Genomic DNA, 18,457 nt, shown 5'->3' on the forward strand with positions numbered 1-18,457 from the left:
AGTTGACTTCATAATGGGGGGGGGGGGTGAGAAATAAGCCTAGGAAAGAAAAGGGGATATAGGTATTATTTCATTACTAGATAAAGTGGCTGGAAATGTCCCAAGGACAGTGACACTAGTGTATTTTAAGAACATAATACTGATCTTGGCATAATGGGATGTACCTGTAATCAGTTTTAAGAAGGCTGAGGCATGAACACTTGTTTGAAGATAGCTTGGGTTACACAGTGCTTGTCTCAAAACTAAAATCCCAAATGGCTGGGAATGTGGCTTAGATGGTATAGCACTTGCCAAGCATGCAGGAAGCAGCGCTGCATAAACTGGGTGAGGGATAACTCTCTATCAGCATTCAGCAGGGGTCAGTTCCAGGCTCATCAACTTAGTGAGCTGACCTGAAGATGGTGTGGTATGTTATCCTAGCATTCAGGAGCACAGGGCAGAGAGAGTTTGAACCTGCAGAATAGAGACTAAAGCAAGAGTCCCCACAAACAAAACCCCATGCTGCCTTGCCAGATGTCCCTCACTCAACACAAACCCAGACTCACCATAAAACGGTCTTCTCCCCAAACACCTATTCCTTTTGTATTTCAACCTTAGTTGGCTACGTTTTTCTTTTCTTCTTTTCTTTTTTTTTAAGAGCCTGGGGGAAGATTTCACCCAGGTTTTTTTTTTTTCCCCTTCCGGAGCTGGGGATCGAACCCAGGGCCTTGCGCCTGCTAGGCAAACACTCTACCGCTGAGCTAAATCCCCAACCCCGCTACGTTTTTCTTGAATGCTTTTCTTGCTCTGAGTTACAACAGTTCTGTCTCCTTTCCTACCTTCACAAGGACTAAAAAATATGTTTATATAGCATGAGAAATGTTACAGTCAGTTTGTCTGGTCTGGCAAGCCCCTTTACCCACTGACCATCTCAGTCCCTCCATGTATCTTGGCTTCATCTATCCTGTGCAACTGCCAGCACAGACCATTGCCAAGTTTGCCTCAACTATTTAAACTTATTTTTGTTTTGCCAGCACACATGTACGGGCGCCATGTGTCTGTCTGGTGACAGCAGAAGCCAGAAAAGGCTGTCAGAGCCCAGGACATTACCAACAGTTATCAATAGCCTGTTGGATGCTTACAGGCCCTCTGTAAGATCAACAAGAGCTTTAACTGCCGAGCTCCCGATTACCTGTCTCCTAGCCACTCAGATACTCAGGTCCTTCAGAGGCTCTCAGCTATGTATCAAGTGCAAACTCCACCTCTGCAGAAACTGCCAGCACATCACATGTAACTCCCTGGGAACCTCCTTCTGAATCCGCTATTGTCCTTTATGTTCAGCCTGGAACACCCTCTCCTGTCTTCACGGTCAACTCCTGGAACCTATCCTGAATCTTAAGGCAAGTAACTCAAATCTCAGGATTTTCTAACCACAAAAAATTGTAAGACAGGGTCATCAAAAAAAAAAAAAAATCATATGAATGGTTCAGTTAGCAGAAAATCACTGGAGTAAAATATGAGACACACTCCAGAAAATACGAGTGTAGCTGCAGTGTGCACATGGCACGAAAACTCATTATGAGTAAACAAGAACTGGGTGAAAAATTGTAATTTATTGAAACTCAACTCAAAAAATATAAGATGCTGTAGTGTACAATATATTACACAAAGCACCCTTGGGTGCACATTCAAGTCAAGTAAGAACTTCCTACCCTTTCCCTAGCCCTCCCACCCTGGGACTTTAATATATGTTCCATATACAATCATGCACACTTAATTGGAAAAGGAAGCCCCAGTATATTTTGATGTATTAATTAGCACCAAACAAGAGTACAGTTCCATTTTTTAATAAACAAACAAACAAACAAACAAAAAAAAATCCCAACCAATAAACCAACTGGAGAGCTACTGGACGCCGCCAATACTGCTGACACAGATACTGTACATTCATGTAAATACACAGCCTATTCTACCCTAAGCAAGTGTGGCTGCTTCCCAGCCTTTGTTCACGTTAGCAAGTGTCCCCATACTGCAGTGCTGGAGCGATTCAGGAACTTCCAACACAAAGCTCATCTGTCTTCTTAGTTGGAAACAAGTCTAAAATGGGTGTAGAGAACTTAGATCTTTCAAGGACAACCACGGGCCGAAGATAATGAAGCTGTTTTAAGGCAAGCTCCCCACAGTCTGTTAATGCTTTGTCCAGCACAACCCTCAGATTCTCCAAGGAAGGAACTGCTGTTGCTTCAGCTACTACTAATGGTGGGATTGCAGTCAGGTTCTCAGGAACTGCAGGGTCACTGGAGGAATGAGGTATGTCAACTTGAGGGTCGCTGTCATTCACTATGGTATCTGCCACAACATTCCCTGTCAAGTCATTACCGGGCTGAGAAGAGTTATTCAATGTTAAATGCTCTGAAGGCTCCCAGTCATCAAAATCATCATCCTTCTCCTCACTTTCCTGAATAAATTTCAGAAAGGAAGACTCAAATCCCATAGGCTTGTAAGTCTTCAGATCAAATGATCTGGGCTGAGAATGCTTTCTAATGTTCTCTTTTGGGACCTGGGTTGCATTCTTTACAGTGTTTTCTTGCCCTGAACTATGCTGCCCAGGTTCTTCTTTGATCCTTGGTAATGGCAGCTGGAAGTCTGTGAAATAAGTTCCACTTTCTGTCCCACTGGGATTAGCTACGGGGCTTTCTATTTTACAGGGAGGCGACTGAACTATATTACACTGTTCCAAAGAAGTGGTTTCTGAAGAATGGTTGCATTTCAGAGTTCCCCTGTAGAGCAGACTGTGTGTGTCAAAAACTGGGTTTCTTTCTGAACACCCTTTCTGACCACCATCTTGTTCAGCTGGGCAAGTGGAATCAGTGTTTGGGAGGGGCACACTACTGTCTCCTGGGGATTGGCTCTCTGTGCGCACTGACTCACAGCTAGCATTTTCCTCTTTCTTTACACAGGGCTCTACTTCTGAAGGGGGCTCGTCTTTAATTTTGGTACCATACTTAACACAAACCACAAGGTTCTCCAACTGCTGCTCTAAATAGGCACTATTCATCTGATGGGTACGTTTGTAATGCCTCACAATGCTGCTTTCCAGCTTCACCACAGACAAGCACCCCTGAACCATGCATGGGTACTGCGTGTGCTCAGAATGTTCAACGCACATATGGATAGCTTCTGCTCTTGTTTTAAAGCTAATTGGAGCTTTTTTATCTTTGAGTAAGCCACACTTTTTAGCTTTAGTGTTAAATGGCCTTTTGGCAGCCTGCTGTTCCTGCCCCTGTGTCTGTGTCTGCCCCTGCCCCTGCCCCTGCGTCAGTCCCTGCGCCTGAGTTGTCTGACACACTTTTTCACTCCTTAGAAGCCGCTCATTTGCTACTTTCTGGCTGCTGAACAGGTTGTCATAATAGTCCTTATGTCGGTAGTAGACATGCTGGAAGTAATTACTTCGATGGCTGAAAATCTGGCCACAGCCATTAAGAGTACAATGGATTTCATAATCCGAATGGATTTCTCCTTCAATATTATGCTGTTCCAACAGGTGGTGTTTCAACTTACTGAATGAATAAAAAACAGCAGGGCACTGTGGTTGGTTACAAGAGAACCTTGCTGCAGACTCTGTCTCAGAAAGCACTTTAGACTCTTCAATGTGGTCTAGGTTATGAGAGTCACTGCAGTGCTTAGCCAAGGCCTTGGAGCACAGGAAGCGCTTGTTACAGTCCTTATACTTGCAAGCAAATAGCTTTTTACATTTTACAAGTTCCCTTTTGGTTCTTGCTTTGTCCTTCTCTAAGCATAACTGCTCTTTGTTGTACTGATGCACAGTTCTGTAATGGCGAATCAGGCCTTTTAGATTGGTAAATGAAGAGTTGCAAGTTTTGTGGATACAATGGAATGGTTTGTGGTACTTATTCAAAATGTAGCACAGATTTCCTTTAGCAACAGTCCGCCTGCTTCCTCTCCCCTCTTTCCCTTCCCCCTCTTCTCTATGGCTACCTGTTGGTGATGAGATCCCACACATCTTACTTTCTGTCTCCTCACAAGAGGACTCCAGGTCTGTTTCCGAGCTGCACTCATCTTTTTTAGAGTGACACTGAGTGGTCTCTGAACTGCTGTTGGGACCAAGTTCTGCAGAGCAGTCACCTGTCAGCCTGTCTACTGAACACGGCCCTTCATGGTCACATTTTTCACTGTCTAACAGTCTGTGAGTTGCCCTGTCACTGCCAATTTGATGTTTGTTTTTATAATGAATCCTAAGGTGTGTTTTTCTTGTAAATGACCTTTGGCAGATGTGACACCGGAATGGGGAATACCGGTGCTGAAACATGGTTAACTGAAGGACCTTCTCTTTTGAATAGTTATGCTTTTTAAGATAATGCATCAGCAAAGCCTCTCTGGTCACAAATTCATATTTGCATCCTTGAAGCTCACAGAAGAAAGGCTTTGCTGCCAATTGTGCAAGGTACTGACTTGGCATATTTTCATCCTGATTCTGAAGATTAAGGTCTGAAATGGAAGATGGGACTGACTGAAGAGACTTAGCACCACTAGATGGGCACCCCTGCAATGACCCTGAGAAAGAGCCATGTGCTATTGAGTTCTTCAAGCTTAAATGTTTCAAACGTAACAGAAGTTCCAACATTGTATCCTCTGTACATGGCCTTTTAGAAGCACAAATGGAAGGTTCTGGGGAATAGCCTTGATGTTCTCGTTTGCATTTAGCGTGGATACTGTGATCTGGACCTTCATCCAGGGAGTCACTGTTTGTATCAGAGCTGGGTTTGGGTTCTGCATCAAACTTGTCAGCTTCATTATGTTTGTCATCCAAGCAGGTAAAGAGGTCTTTTGTCTTTATCTTTCTGGGCTTGCAGTGGTACGGATGCACCTTCCGCAGATGTTTCTGCATCCCTCTTGCATTTTTGTAGGTGGAGCCACAGCCGTCAAAACCACATGTGAATTTAGTCCCATCAAAACAAACAGCCACATTGGAGCACTTCTCTTTTAAACTGGAGGGAACAAAGACTTTCTCATCAGACAGTAATAGGTCCTGCATGGTTTCAGAGTGGTCTAGTGAGTCAATTAACTCCTCAGTTATTGAAGTGGAAGAGCTGGGACTTAACTGATCACTAGAATTGCTGTCACTGTTGTCCTTCAGAGTTTCTGTGGTGTCTATGTGAGCACTAGCTGACCCTGGACAGAAAAGAAGATCTTCAGGAGAATGGGACTTATCAGTTTGCTCAAGTAGATGGGACTGGTCCACACAATCTTGCTTCTCACCTGCTACAGGTTCCTCAAGTTTCACTGATTTCTTTAATTCTCCATCTGGATTTTCAACATTATGCATGGAAAGGTGATTCTGGTATTCAATTTTAGAATAATAGAACTTTTTACAGCCAAGGACATTGCATGTGTACGACGCATCCCTGAAGTGTTGTGCTTCATGGTGGTAAAGCTGACCCAAGTCACTGAACACAATATTGCAGCCATTCAACTCACATTTGTAACGGAGGTCATCATGCTTCTGCTTGTGGTTAAGCAGTTCATTCACTGACCCAAACCTTGCATAGCAATCTATAGAGACACACATATAAGGTTGAGGACCACAATGTACCTGCTCATGCTCTCGCAGGTGAAAAGCTGACATGAAATGCCTTCGGCAATAAGTACACTTCTCTCTTCTATTTTTCATATCCAAGTAGTGCTTGGCATTTTCATCATTATTTTGGTGCTCAGCTTTAAGATGTACGCTTAAGTATTTAAACTGTTTGAACACACGGGAACAGTCTGTACCGGGACACGGGTACAGGTCTCTGTCTTGCAGGCGGCGGTCTTCTAACTTGCTAAATGTGACATATTCATGAGACTCTCCTCTGGCTTGTTCACTCAATGATGGATTTTGTTCCAGACTTCCAGTAGGACTCTTGGGATAAATACCACTTTGAGAGCTTTTCAACAGTAATTTCTTTCTAGAACGGTGACTTCTGCTTGGTGGCATTTTAACATGTTCCATTACGTGAGGAACAAATAGCTCTTTTCTCTTGAATTTTTTAATACAAACTGGACAGGTATAGACTCCATCTTCCATGTGCATCTTGGAATGATGCAGAATCCTGGCCTCTATGCATTCCCGCTTACACAGCAAACAGAAAAACTTATACTGAAGCCACCTCTGGTATCTTTCAGAGGAACCAATGGGCTTTTTGTCTCTTTTCTCCTTATTCTGATCTGCTAGACTTCTTCTATATTGTTTATCTTCTTTACCTTCGTCATAGTCACTGAGAAATGACTCTAAGACATCTGTATCATTAATAGACATTTCGTAGCCACTTAGGTCATCATCAGAATCTGAGGCTTCTTGTCCCAGTAGTTGGTGGCAGTGTCGCTTCAAAGTTTTCCAGTCCCAAAATTCAGGATCAAATGGCCAGTGGGCCTTTAAAGCCAGTAAGAGCTCACATCGCAGGGAATTTGGAACTGGTGCATTTTCTTCATCGAATTTTTGATCTGGCTGCAAATACAGTTCTTCCAGCATATTGAACCCATCCAAACTGGGTTCAATTAAGAATTCTGTAAGCTGACAGGCTCGTCTGACTTCCAAATCTTCTGGTAAAAGACAGGAAATTGTTTTACAAACTGAAGCTTTCATTTCCTCATCTTCACTTGATCTGAGTTGAAGAGCTCTGACACATAATAAAATTGACACCCCAATGCCAGCATCTTGTGCCTGTAAGCAGAGGAAGGAAAAGTCAGTCTTCCTACACATAAGGCAGAGAGAGGTTGTATGATCTCTGAGTCTGAGGTCAGCCTGGTCTCTAGATCAAGTTCTAGGACAGCCAGGGCTGCACAGAGAAACCCCGACTCTACTAGCACTGCCCCCTAACTTATCAAACTTTCAGAGTTCTTAGCACATGTGTATAATTCTAGCAGTTGGGAAGTCGAGACAAGAGGATTACTAGTGACCAGTCAGGGCTAGAGAGAGTTGGGGGCTAGCCTGAACTATATTAGTAAAACCATGTTTCCAAAAAAAACAAAAAACCAGGGCCAGTGAGATAGCTCAGTAGATAAAGGCTATTTATTATAGATAAAGGCTAATTATGTTACATTTTTGTAACTGTAATATTCTCCAGTATGCTTTTCTGTTTATTGTGTAAGCAGGAATACACAGAGGCCTAGATTCTTCACCAAAGATGCACAAGAAAGATGAAATACATACCTGTCCAGTTTGCACCGATAAATTCAAGGAAACAGAACTATCTGTTCCACGAGTAATGGCGCACGTTAAAATGCCACCAAGCAGAAGAGTTAACTCTCAAACAACTTTTAATAACTTAACAAACAAAATACCACCAAATAAATAATCCTTTGGGTTCTTTAAATGTCATCTTAAATCATTTTTTCCTCTTCAGGCAAACGGATATAGACCTTGAACAAAGCCCCCGCCCCCAAATACTGGGCTCACAGGCATGTATCACCACATTCAGCATCACATTTAGATCCTTCTTGTCTCAACATGCAAAGGGCTGAATTAGACTGTAATTAGGAACAACAACTATATTTACAGTTTCTACAATTACACAGCACTATATATTGTTCTAGTTGTTTTGGGACAGGGTCTTGGTATGTGGTGTGCCACTAGGCACTGTTGATGGTATTATATACTGAAGTAGTTCTTACCCTTCAATGAAATAACCCATAAGCCAAATGTAATATAGAAACATAAATAAATGCACATGAATCTAAAGGATTATGGGACAAGAACTCAAATCATTAAAAGATGAGAATGGTGTTATGCTGGGTAAAATAGATAAGAGTTTAAACTCAGGTATTAAGAGACACCTGTAGGGCTGGAGAGATGACTCCGTGGTTAGGAGCACTGACTGCTCTTCCAGAGGTCCTGAGTTCAAATCCCAGAAACCACATGGCGGCTCACAACCATCTGTAATGAAATCTGATGCCCTCTTCTGGTGCGTCTGAAGACAGCTACAGTGTACTTATAATAAACAAACAAACAAATCTTAAAAGAAAGAAATATTTGTGACCCCAGCACTGAAAGGCCCAGGCAGGAAGATCTAAGCAATCACACCAAGCAAGCAGAGAAAGACGCAACACAGTACAGAAGTGCTCTACAAGTGGATTTAAGAAACTCCTTGTATAAAAAGCATCTGGTTTTCAAAGTCTCAATACTAGTAACTGACTCTTCTCCAATTTCTCCTGAAATAACTGTTTTGTACATTAGTCAAAGGTGTGAGATAAACTCTCTAAAATAATTTCCTGGAAAGTAGTTAAAACTCACAAAAAGGTATAATCACAAAACCCAAAGATTATACATGTCTTTTATGGAGAGGCTGCAGTGAGATGCGACTTTAATACAAGTTCTCAACCCCTCCAGGCCTCATAGTCTTTCCTTCTTTCTAGTTTTTCTTTTCTTCTCTCTCTCTCTCTCTTTCTCTCTCTCTCTCTCTTTCTCTCTCTCTCTTCCTTCCTTCCTTCCTTCCTTCCTTCCTTTTTTTGATACAAGATTTCTTTGTACCATTGGCTGTCCTGGTAATGTAGATCAGGCTGGCCTCAAACTCATAGAGATCTGCCTGCCTCCTGAGTGATAGAATTTAAGGCTTCGCTGTTGTTTGGGGCTGGGGAATGAACATGCTTGCCATGATTACTATTCATGCAGGACTCAGGTGACAGACAGCCTTGGGCCATATGGAAGCACAAGCATCCTGATCCTTGTAAGCCCTGGCCCAGCTCACTGTAACCCCGCCCTTGGCTAGTTGAGCACAATGTGCTATAGCAACTAACTTTGGACTTGAAATTTTTGATTCCTGCATTTGCCTCACAAGTGCTGGAGTTATAGACAGGCATGTGTTGTTAATTTTTAAATAGTTATAAAGCTATCCATAACAATGAGACATATCCTAGCCTCTCTTGCAGCTGATGACCCACAAGATGTGCTAATACCTAGATTAGGAAAGTGTACCACGGTGTAGTCTATCCTACCTCTTCTTTCCTGCTCTTGAAGCTACGTGTGCTTTCTACATGTGGATTCTAATCAACCTGGTATGTGTCCATCTTAATTTATACTACATTTCTATATGGAATAAAAAAAGAAAAAGAAATTTCTGTGTACACCTCCATGGATCCAAGGTAAGAAATTGCAATGTGAACGAAAATGTACACCTTCCTAACACTTGACTTTTCTTCTGTCCTTCAGGTGGACATCATGTGAGGACTAGGCAAGGATATTCTCCATACCCACATCTGAGAAAGTTCTGGTGGTGTTGAATTCCTCAGCCTGTCCAAAAACAACTCCACCCTCACCAACATCCACCAGAAAAACAAACCAACCAAACCAAACCAAACCAACAACCCCCTACCCCCCTTCTGTAATATCCAGCAGCTTTCCCATTATTCTGTGTTCTTAAAAATCTGTAGAATTCTAAAATAACCCCGAGTATATAGATATCACTGGTGGCTCGTGTATATAATTTCTGTTTTAGGAAAACCAAACAGCAAAATTGCTTTAAGTTTAAAGTACTATGGACTACATAGCAAGATCTTGTCTTAAAACAAAATAAAACAAAACCAAAACAAACACAAAAAGCCAAAGCCAATCACACCCACCTAAACAGGGATGAAGAGATGGCAATGGTTAAGAGCACTGGCTGCTCTTTGAGGACTCGCTTTGATTCCCAGCATCCACATGGTGGCTCAGAACCACTTGAACATGCCAGTTCCAGGGGATCTAACACCCAGTTCTGGCATTTGTGGGCACAAGGTATGCACATGATGCAAATATGGTATAAAACACCTATAATCATAAACTAGTAATATTTTTCTAAACCCTGTTTTAAAAAAAAAAAAGAGACCTCTTCTTGATTGGCATTCAGCTTTACAGAATTTCTTCCCCTCAAGTGTAGACTGAGTGAATAATTATGTTAGTATGCATGTGATATCAAAAGGGACTTTGCAAATGAAGATCTCCAATCAGTTGACCCCACACTAACTATACTACCCAGATTGGCTCTTTAAACCTAGGTCTAGGTAGGACTAGTAAGACAGCTCAGTAGGTAAGAATACACGCTGTCACGACTGACCACCTAAGGTGATTCTAATCTCTACATAAGATGTGGTGTGTACTCACACAGACAGACAAGGAAATGGTTTTTTTTTAAGAGACATGAATCTAGCTTTAGAAGTCTAGGTCTGAAGCAGGAGAGATGGGTGACTCAGTGGTTAAGAGTATACACTGCTCAGTTTTTCAGAGGACATGGCAAGTCCCATGATCCCCATTTTTCATCCCAGAATGACAGTGAGAGACGGGGAGAGGAAGTCAGCTCAAAGTTAGTTTCAACCCAAGAAGCGAGGCATGGTAGTAGACACATGGAAACCAGCACTGAGGCAGGCAGGAGGACCTGGCATCTGACTGCATCCTGGACCACGTAAGACAGTATCTCCAAGCAAAACAAAACAAAAGCAATCAATCAGGCCACCCGAGCCTGTGGCCCTGAGAGGTCGGTGTGCACATCAGTGAGGCAGGCCTACTCCACAGTTTTGGATCCAGCAAGCATTCGCTGGAAAGTTGACATAATATGGAAAGCATAAAGTACTCACTTCAGTCTGTATGACTCTAATCAGGCAGAATAGATGCTGCTGTGTTTTAGCTATGACACCAAACTGCCGACAGCGCTCCAAAAATGTCTCCAAAGATGGGTCGGTTCTTCTTTGCAGTTTACTCCAAAAGAGAGTCAGCTCCCTGTGAGACACAATGGTTGTATTAAATCTTACCTGTGTTTGCTGTCCCATTGACCACTCTCTTTTTCGAGTCAATGAAAGTAAGCTGACAATACATACATACAACACAAACCAGATGAAAAGCTGCCTATGTCCTCCACTGCCTCCCCTAAACAGGCAACACCAGCAAGATCCATCCGGAAAGTTCTCATTTCCCTCCTTCTCTGTGTAAAGCTAAAAGCCAACTACTTCCTTCCTGATGACACTGAACTTGAGCTACAGGTCTCTCTATCTTAAACACACAAAAGTACCCAGCATAACAAACTAATCTTACTTGTACTTTGATTAAGCCTTTCTTAAATTTATTGTTACGTGTGATGATTATTTCTTTTTTTTTTTTTTTTTTTTTTTGGTTCTTTTTTTCGGAGCTGGGGACCGAACCCAGGGCCTTGCGCTTCCTAGGTAAGCGCTCTACCACTGAGCTAAATCCCCAGCCCCTGATGATTATTTCTGATTCCAATATTTAGACCCACCTGACAAAAAGGAGGAAAGAGTTTTTGTTGGTCTCTTTTTAAAATTAGATTCTATTTCACTTTGAAAGAAGCTTTTTAACAAAGTGTTAAGTGACTAAGATTTTTCTTTCTTTGATTTTTGCAAGGGTAAAATAGAAATCCCAATTAATCCCTTCCTTTTCCAGGACACAGCATTGAACCTAGAGACAGCTACAGGTTCCTGTGACTAGTGGCTGAGTGAAAAGGGGGAGAAAAGACCACTGTAAAAGAAAAGTTGTGTCAGGAACACTAAAGAATTGTGGGAGGAGGCTGGGGAGATGGTTTACTGTGTAGAATGCCGCTGTTCAAGAATGAGGATGTGGACTTTGATCCCCAGCACACATGGAAAAGGCTGGTTACGGCGGACACTGGAATCCCACCCAGTCCTGGGATGCTTGAAACAGGAGGATCCCTGATGCTTGTTGGCCAGCCCAGCCAGCCTAATTGGAAAGTTCTGGGTTTACTGAGAGGAAGCAAGGGAAAAAGGTGGAAGACAACTGTTCTCTGCCCTCCAAACACATGTATTCATGAACACACACGAATGGGAAAAGGTCTGAAGCTAGGTGTGAGTATGGCGCCTCATATCTGTACTTGGAAGGCAGAGGGAAGAGAAGTGCCTTACACTTGGGACCAGCTTGGGCTACAGAATACGATCCTATCCCAAATAACCAATGGGAGAAACAAACAGGAAATAAAGTACAATAAACATGTGGGTGTGGTTTTGAAAATACTTAGAATCTTGGGTCATGAGGACCTGACTTGATTTCCCTGAACTCCTGTGAAGACAGATAGAGAAGTATGAGTCTGTAGTCCTGGTGCTTCTGTTCCAAGATGCCAAGAGACAGAATTTCTAGAGTTCCCAGGCCAGCTAGTCTGGCATATGTAATAGCAAAAAACAAGGAGACCCTGTCTTGATTGAGTGGAAGATGAGAACCCGTGCCCAAGACTGCCCTTTAATCTCTGCAGATCTGACACAGCCAGTACTGTGTCTGCAGAAGCATCCCCCCCATCTCTTCCCACAGAATCTATATTGTTCCACACGGTTTCACTAACTTTTGGAGTGAAAGTTTACCCAGGCATAATGGTGAGCAACAGAGGCAGCAGGATCTCTGTGAATTTGAGGCCAGTCTGGACTACCTGATGAGTTGGAAAATAGCCAGGGCTATGTTGAGAGATTCTGTCTCCATTTAAAAACAAACAAACAAACAAACAAAAAACCCAAAAAAACCAAAAACAAAAAACAAAACAAACAAACAAACAAAACCCCAAAGCCCAAAGTCTAGGTACAACTAGCAGATGTTTTAGTTCCTGAAAACAAAATACATTTAACCAAGAAAAACTTAGGTTTGTTCTTTATCTACTTGCTGAACTTAGAACTTCTAATCTCCAGATTCCTGGGGTGGTGGTGGGGTTGATTTACTTGATTTAATAATAAAACATTTGGGCGGGGGTAGAAAAAAAACAAAACAACAAAAAAATCTCACTGCTATTAACAATTTGTTATATTCATATTATCTCACTCTGGCAAATGTCTACAATGATTAAGACCTGGGGCCCGTATTCCACCGTCTCCTAGCTCAGAGGACACACACGTGTGCTGTTATGGACTCAGCGACAGATTACACCTGCTTCTTAGTCTGTGTTACATGGCTGTGGCCCACAGCAACTTTTCTTCCATGTGTGAAGCCCTAGGCTCAAAGTTTGGGAGTAGAACCAGGAGAACCGAGTGTTGAACGTCAGCTTGGGCTGTGGGAGACCCTGACTTAAAACGAAAAACTTGGGGGTTGGGGATTTGGCTCAGTGGTAGAGCGCTTGCCTAGCAAGCACAAGGCCCTGGGTTCGGTCCCCAGCTCCGAAAAAAAGAAAAGGGAAAAAAAAAAAAAAAAAAAACAAAACAAACCCCAACAACAAAAAAACAAAAACGAAAAACTTGTTTGTTTTCTGGAGGAAAAGCACTCAAGTTAAGAAGCAAAGCTTTGGGGGATGGGGATTTAGCTCAGTGGTAGAGCGCTTGCCTAGGAAGCGCAAGGCCCTGGGTTCGGTCCCCAGCTCCGAAAAAAAGAACAAAAAAAAAAAAAAAAAAAAAAAAAAAAAAAAAAAAAGAAGCAAAGCTTTGGGGGGCTGGAGAAATGGCTCAGAGGTTAAGAGCACTGACTGCTCTTCCAGAGGTCCTGAGTTCAATTCCCAGCAACCACATGGTGGCTCACAGCCATCTGTAATGGGCCCCTCTTCTGGTGTGTCAAACACACTAGCTACAGTGTATTCATCTAAATAAAAACATCTTTAAAAAAAAAAAGAAGCAAAACTTTGGGCTTGTGCTTTATAACTTCAACTTGAGACAAACGTTTCTCAATCACTGATTATTCTACTGCTTCATATTGTAATGAATGACAGGGTGAGGAAATTTACAGCATACAAACACTTCTATATAAATGGTAGACAAAAAGGTGGAAAGTGACCACCTGTACTCAGGACTGTCTTCTAATCTCCACAAGTACGACATGGCTATGCCTCTGCACCCATGAGTCACACTATATAGTCAAACGATTCAAACAGATAAAGCAGGCCAGAGGGAGACCACTCAAGGCCCAAGTACATGAAAGGCTTTTACTAAATTTTCTAGAAAAACAAAAACAAAAACAACTAAGCAATCCTCAAGGCTGGCACCTCTCTCAGCTGCTCCAATGCAGTGTTTTCATCACTAATGATATGTTCACTGACGAGTGTTTCCTGCCTATCAAGTTAATCTAATAGATCCAATACATTTACAATTAAGAGTCATTGGATATATTTGTTTCTATTTTTTAGTAACTAAGCATTCTACAGGCATACACAAACAAAATTAAATAAAAAAAATAACACAATGTCTTTTACATGGTACCAAAGTTGCAAATCAAATAGGCACTCAAAGGATTTCCTTTTGCAATGCAAATTTTAGCTGGACTCCTAGGTAATCTGATTTTTTTTCATTAATGGGTTCCTAAATAAGAGCAAGTTACTGCCATAAGATATTAATAAATGTTCAGGGGAAATAATCTTCCTATTTGTTCCATACTGACATAATGCTAATGCTGCCTCAAGGAAGAAGACATCCTGGGAGTCATGAGATAACCACCTACAGGCCAAGCAAGAGAAACATCTTACCTTTCTTTTTTTACATTATACCAATGGCATTTTTATTTAAATGACTTTATTAGTAATCAAGATTTTATTTATATGTTAAGACTTACATCTGATACAGACCCTAAGTCCCATGCTATATACCGACAAACGAAGTATATACAAAGTAAGTGTACTTACCAAGAACAATACACACTGGCCGTCTGCAGCTGCTGGGTAAGGTAAGTCGTGCAAAGAACAAACGCCGTGTTGTCCTGACCCTCAGACTCCAGATTACATATGATGTCTAGTACTTCCTTGCAGTCCACCTTTGCAATCTGTCAAAAAACGAGATAACTAAGGTAAAAATTTAACATTTTCTGTAAAGCCTATTATGTAAAAGGGAAACTTCTGGAATACCTTCTATCTTTTGTAATTTCTTTGACAAGAATTAGAGGGATGGTGACTACTTCACTGACTAATGTCTGAGTGTACAGCATGAAGGCTTCATTTAGCAAACTATTAAGATGAGAAAGGTATGGGCATTTTGTAAAGAAGCTCCATTTTGTTCTTTATTACAGTATTCACAAACACTACTACCATGAGCTCAATATTTCCATCACTGGTTATTTCCATCAAAAATTATATCCCTTTTTTCTCTTCCTTAAACTCCTCAGTGCTTAAGTAGTGAACACAGAGGCTTAATATGTTCATCCACCACTCTACAACTGAGCTTCATCCACCCATCCCTCATTCTTCTTTTTTTTTTTTTTTTTTTTTTCGGAGCTGGGGATCGAACCCAGGGCCTTGCGCTTCCTAGGCAAGCGCTTTACCACTGAGCTAAATCCCCAACCCCCATCCCTCATTCTTAAGTAGAAATAAAAATGTTTACTAAGCGCACTGAAAAGGGAAGAAGAATGGACAGTAACAGTACCGCCTACCACCTGAGGAATGCCCTACCACATCCTGTCTCCTCTCCTCCTCTTATGAAACTGCTTACCCTAACTTTAAAGACACTCAAGGGGTGACCTACTCATTTCCTTCCTTCTTCCTGTATCTGAATGAGTCCCCTCAAACATTGCAAACTTTTATTTCCTAGGATTCTGAAACTAGCTAATCTCCCCCTCTCCTGCTGTAAAACGTGCGTGTCATCACTCAAGTGAAAGTTACGGGACAATTCCTGAGATCCCTCCTGCCACCGTGTTGGATCCAGGATCAGAATCAGAATCAGATTGTTATGTGCGTCTCTACCTGCTGAGCCATCTTGCTGGTCCTCTGAAAAAGCTAGTCGTTTTCATTCCTGGCTTCAATTTTTCTCTTTCTTTCAGGTTTCTTTTTTTTTTTTTTTAGATCAGGTTTCACTATGTGTAGCTTTGACTGTCTTGGAACTCATTTTGTAGATCAGGCTGGTCATGAATTTACAGAGAACCACTGCTTCTATATCCAGCTTGGCTCCAAGAACTCTTCCAGCTCAGACTTTGTCCTAAATCTCACATGGCCAACAAGCCTCTCTTCCTTTTCAAGGCTGGGATTATAGGAGTGTGCCACTATTTTTGTGATGGTGGCTTATTTTATTTTTAAATGTTTTCTGGGTATTGAACTCTGGTTTTCACTCTTGTATAGCAAGCACTTTATTGACTCAGTTATATTACAATGCTCTTTTTAAATATTTATTTATTTATCTCTGATACAGGGTCTACTGTGTGGTGCAGGCTGTCCTGGGATTCACTATATACTCAGGCTAACTTGAACTCACAGCAATTCTAACCCTCAGTTCCCCAATGCTGGGATTAAACATGGGCCACCTGCTGGATTCTTGAAAATTATGTTTGACTCTGCAGTGACCCCTCCAGCCCAATGAGATAGCAACCAAAGTATCAACACTAATCCATGAAAGTAAGACTAGAAGTAAAGTCCAAGCCTGGAGGTGGTGGGGAGTGGAGCTGGGATGGCAGAGGCAGGTGGATCTCTGTGAGTTCAAGACCAGCCTGGGCTACACAGAGAAACCTTGTTTCAAAAAGACCAACCCAAAAAACAAAACAAAAGGCCCAAACTCATTTCAAAGCCTAGGAAATGCCTCTTCACAACTGTTTAGGGCTGTAGTTACAACCCTGTGGTAGTGTGATCCTTTAGCAGACATGAAGCCCTGGGTTAAAAACTGTTTTAGAAGAATTCTACTTTAGGAGTAAAATACTTAAATATTTAAGTCAAATTCTTCACAACTTTCCTACCTTAGTGGAAAAAAATACAAGTATTAAGATGATAATTTTAGAGCCAGGAGTGGTGGCTCATGCCTTTAAGCTGATCAGGTGGCTCTCTATTGTTTAACAAAATCTCAATCTAAAGATACACCCTAGAATTTCTATGCTCCTGTTTACTCTTCTACTTCCAAACTGAATCCCCACTGGGTCCTGTTTAAATGCATTTGCTCTGTTTATCATTTATACTTAGTGCTGCCTCAATTCCCAGCAGAGTTAGACTGGTGAGTAAATTAGATCCTGTTTATATTTTCTTGTCTCTATCTAGAGAAGAAATAAGTATTTGCTATTGTGCTTACCAACTACAAGAGTCAGGAAATATGTAGTTCATTCACATTCAGACCAAACAGTTCCTGCTCTTAAGTACCCCACTACTGTAGCACAAAAGCAGCCAGAGACAGGAAAGAGCCAAGAATGATTGCGTACCCAAAGACTCAAAAACCTATTCATATACAAAAAGTGGAATGAGACAGTGGACTTCTACACACATTGTCCTCCTCACATTTATGTACCATGCAACAACATGCTTGGGTACATGTGTGCAAGTGCATGTACACACTCATAAATAAATAAATGTAATCTAGTAAATCTTAGTTAGGGACCAGAAAGATAGCTCAGTGGTTAAGAGCACTAGCTGCTCTTCCAGAAGACCCAAGTTAGATTCCCAGAGCCCAGATGGTGGCTCACAAGCATCAGGAACTTACACTCTCATCTGACCTCCACAGGAATTGGCATGCATGTGGGGCACATACATGCAGTTAGACACAGCTCTCATACACATTTTAAAAAACTCAACCCCCAAGTCTAAAACACATTTTAATTAGTTCCAATGACTTATCATTCAATTCTATACAAACTGTTCCAACACAGAACGCCAAATTCCAAGGTATTCTGTTTTTTAGATTCCCCAGTTCCTAATTTGTCTAACTATGCACTGGCAATGAATTCTGGCTTTCACATGACCCAGTCAATTAATCTTAATTGTATGTGTTTGGCAAAATGGTCCCCAGCAGAGGTTTCCCATGACATGCACCCATTACTAGGACACCCACAGGTGCTGACACAAAGAACTCTTATTCCCAGCTGTCCCTCAGGTTAATTCAACTCTTCTCCTAAAAGCTGAAATAGAGTGAAAACTGTGCTATGTTAAAATACACGCCGAATAAAAACACCAATTAATGAACATGTAGCAAGCCACCAGTAGTCTTCCAAAATAAGAGTTCTTTATAATTCTATTGCTGACTAGATGAAACCAGTGCTTCTTTTAACATAATTCTGTGTGCTAAATGTTTTTGTCCTGATAAATCTAACAAATTAATTCAAATTAAAAGAAATATTTAAAATTACACTAACATTTATGAAGTTCAATTCTCAACACTGAAGAGGGGAAGTGATGAGACACTGCTCATCACTTTCTACCCAATGGAAATCAATGGCACAGAGGAAAGACAGCCAAGGAGCCAGCTGAACTGCCTTTAGCCTGACTTCAGACTATCATTAGCATGAAGGCTTTGGGAACATTTCCATGTTGGCATCACTGGTAGAGTATAGAAGGCTGTTTTCATGAAGACTGCAATTTAGTGGTGGTAACACTGATAATTTTTAGTATCATAAGAGTTGGTAAACTTCTGGCAAAGGGGACAGAAGAAAATACTCTCAGCCTTTACCAAAGAGTTCTGCTTTCTTAAGTACCCCACTACTGTAGCACAAAAGTAGCCAGAGACAGTTACGAGCCAAGAGTGGTAGAAACAGGCACAGGTGGGCATGCTGGCGTATGCTTATAGAAGCCTCACTACTTGGGAGGCTGAGGAGTGAACCAAGAGTTTGAGGCTAATCTAGACT

At 41.6% G+C, this 18,457-nt stretch overlaps 1 protein-coding gene across 1 annotated transcript in view; it reads right to left on the reverse strand.

The window, feature by feature from the left end:
- Positions 1–1,573: 1,573 nt before the first annotated feature.
- The window catches only part of Rlf (RLF zinc finger), a 55,725-nt gene continuing 38,841 nt past the window's right edge, over positions 1,574–18,457 (reverse strand). The window contains 3 exon segments of the mRNA NM_001427447.1: positions 1,574–6,703; positions 10,588–10,729; positions 14,559–14,695. Coding sequence (NP_001414376.1) covers positions 2,027–6,703; positions 10,588–10,729; positions 14,559–14,695 — 4,956 coding nt within the window. The 3' untranslated portion in view covers positions 1,574–2,026.

Source organism: Rattus norvegicus, chromosome 5, assembly GCF_021556685.1.
Source record: "Rattus norvegicus strain SHRSP/BbbUtx chromosome 5, alternate assembly SHRSP_T2T, whole genome shotgun sequence".
NCBI lineage: Eukaryota > Metazoa > Chordata > Mammalia > Rodentia > Muridae > Rattus > Rattus norvegicus.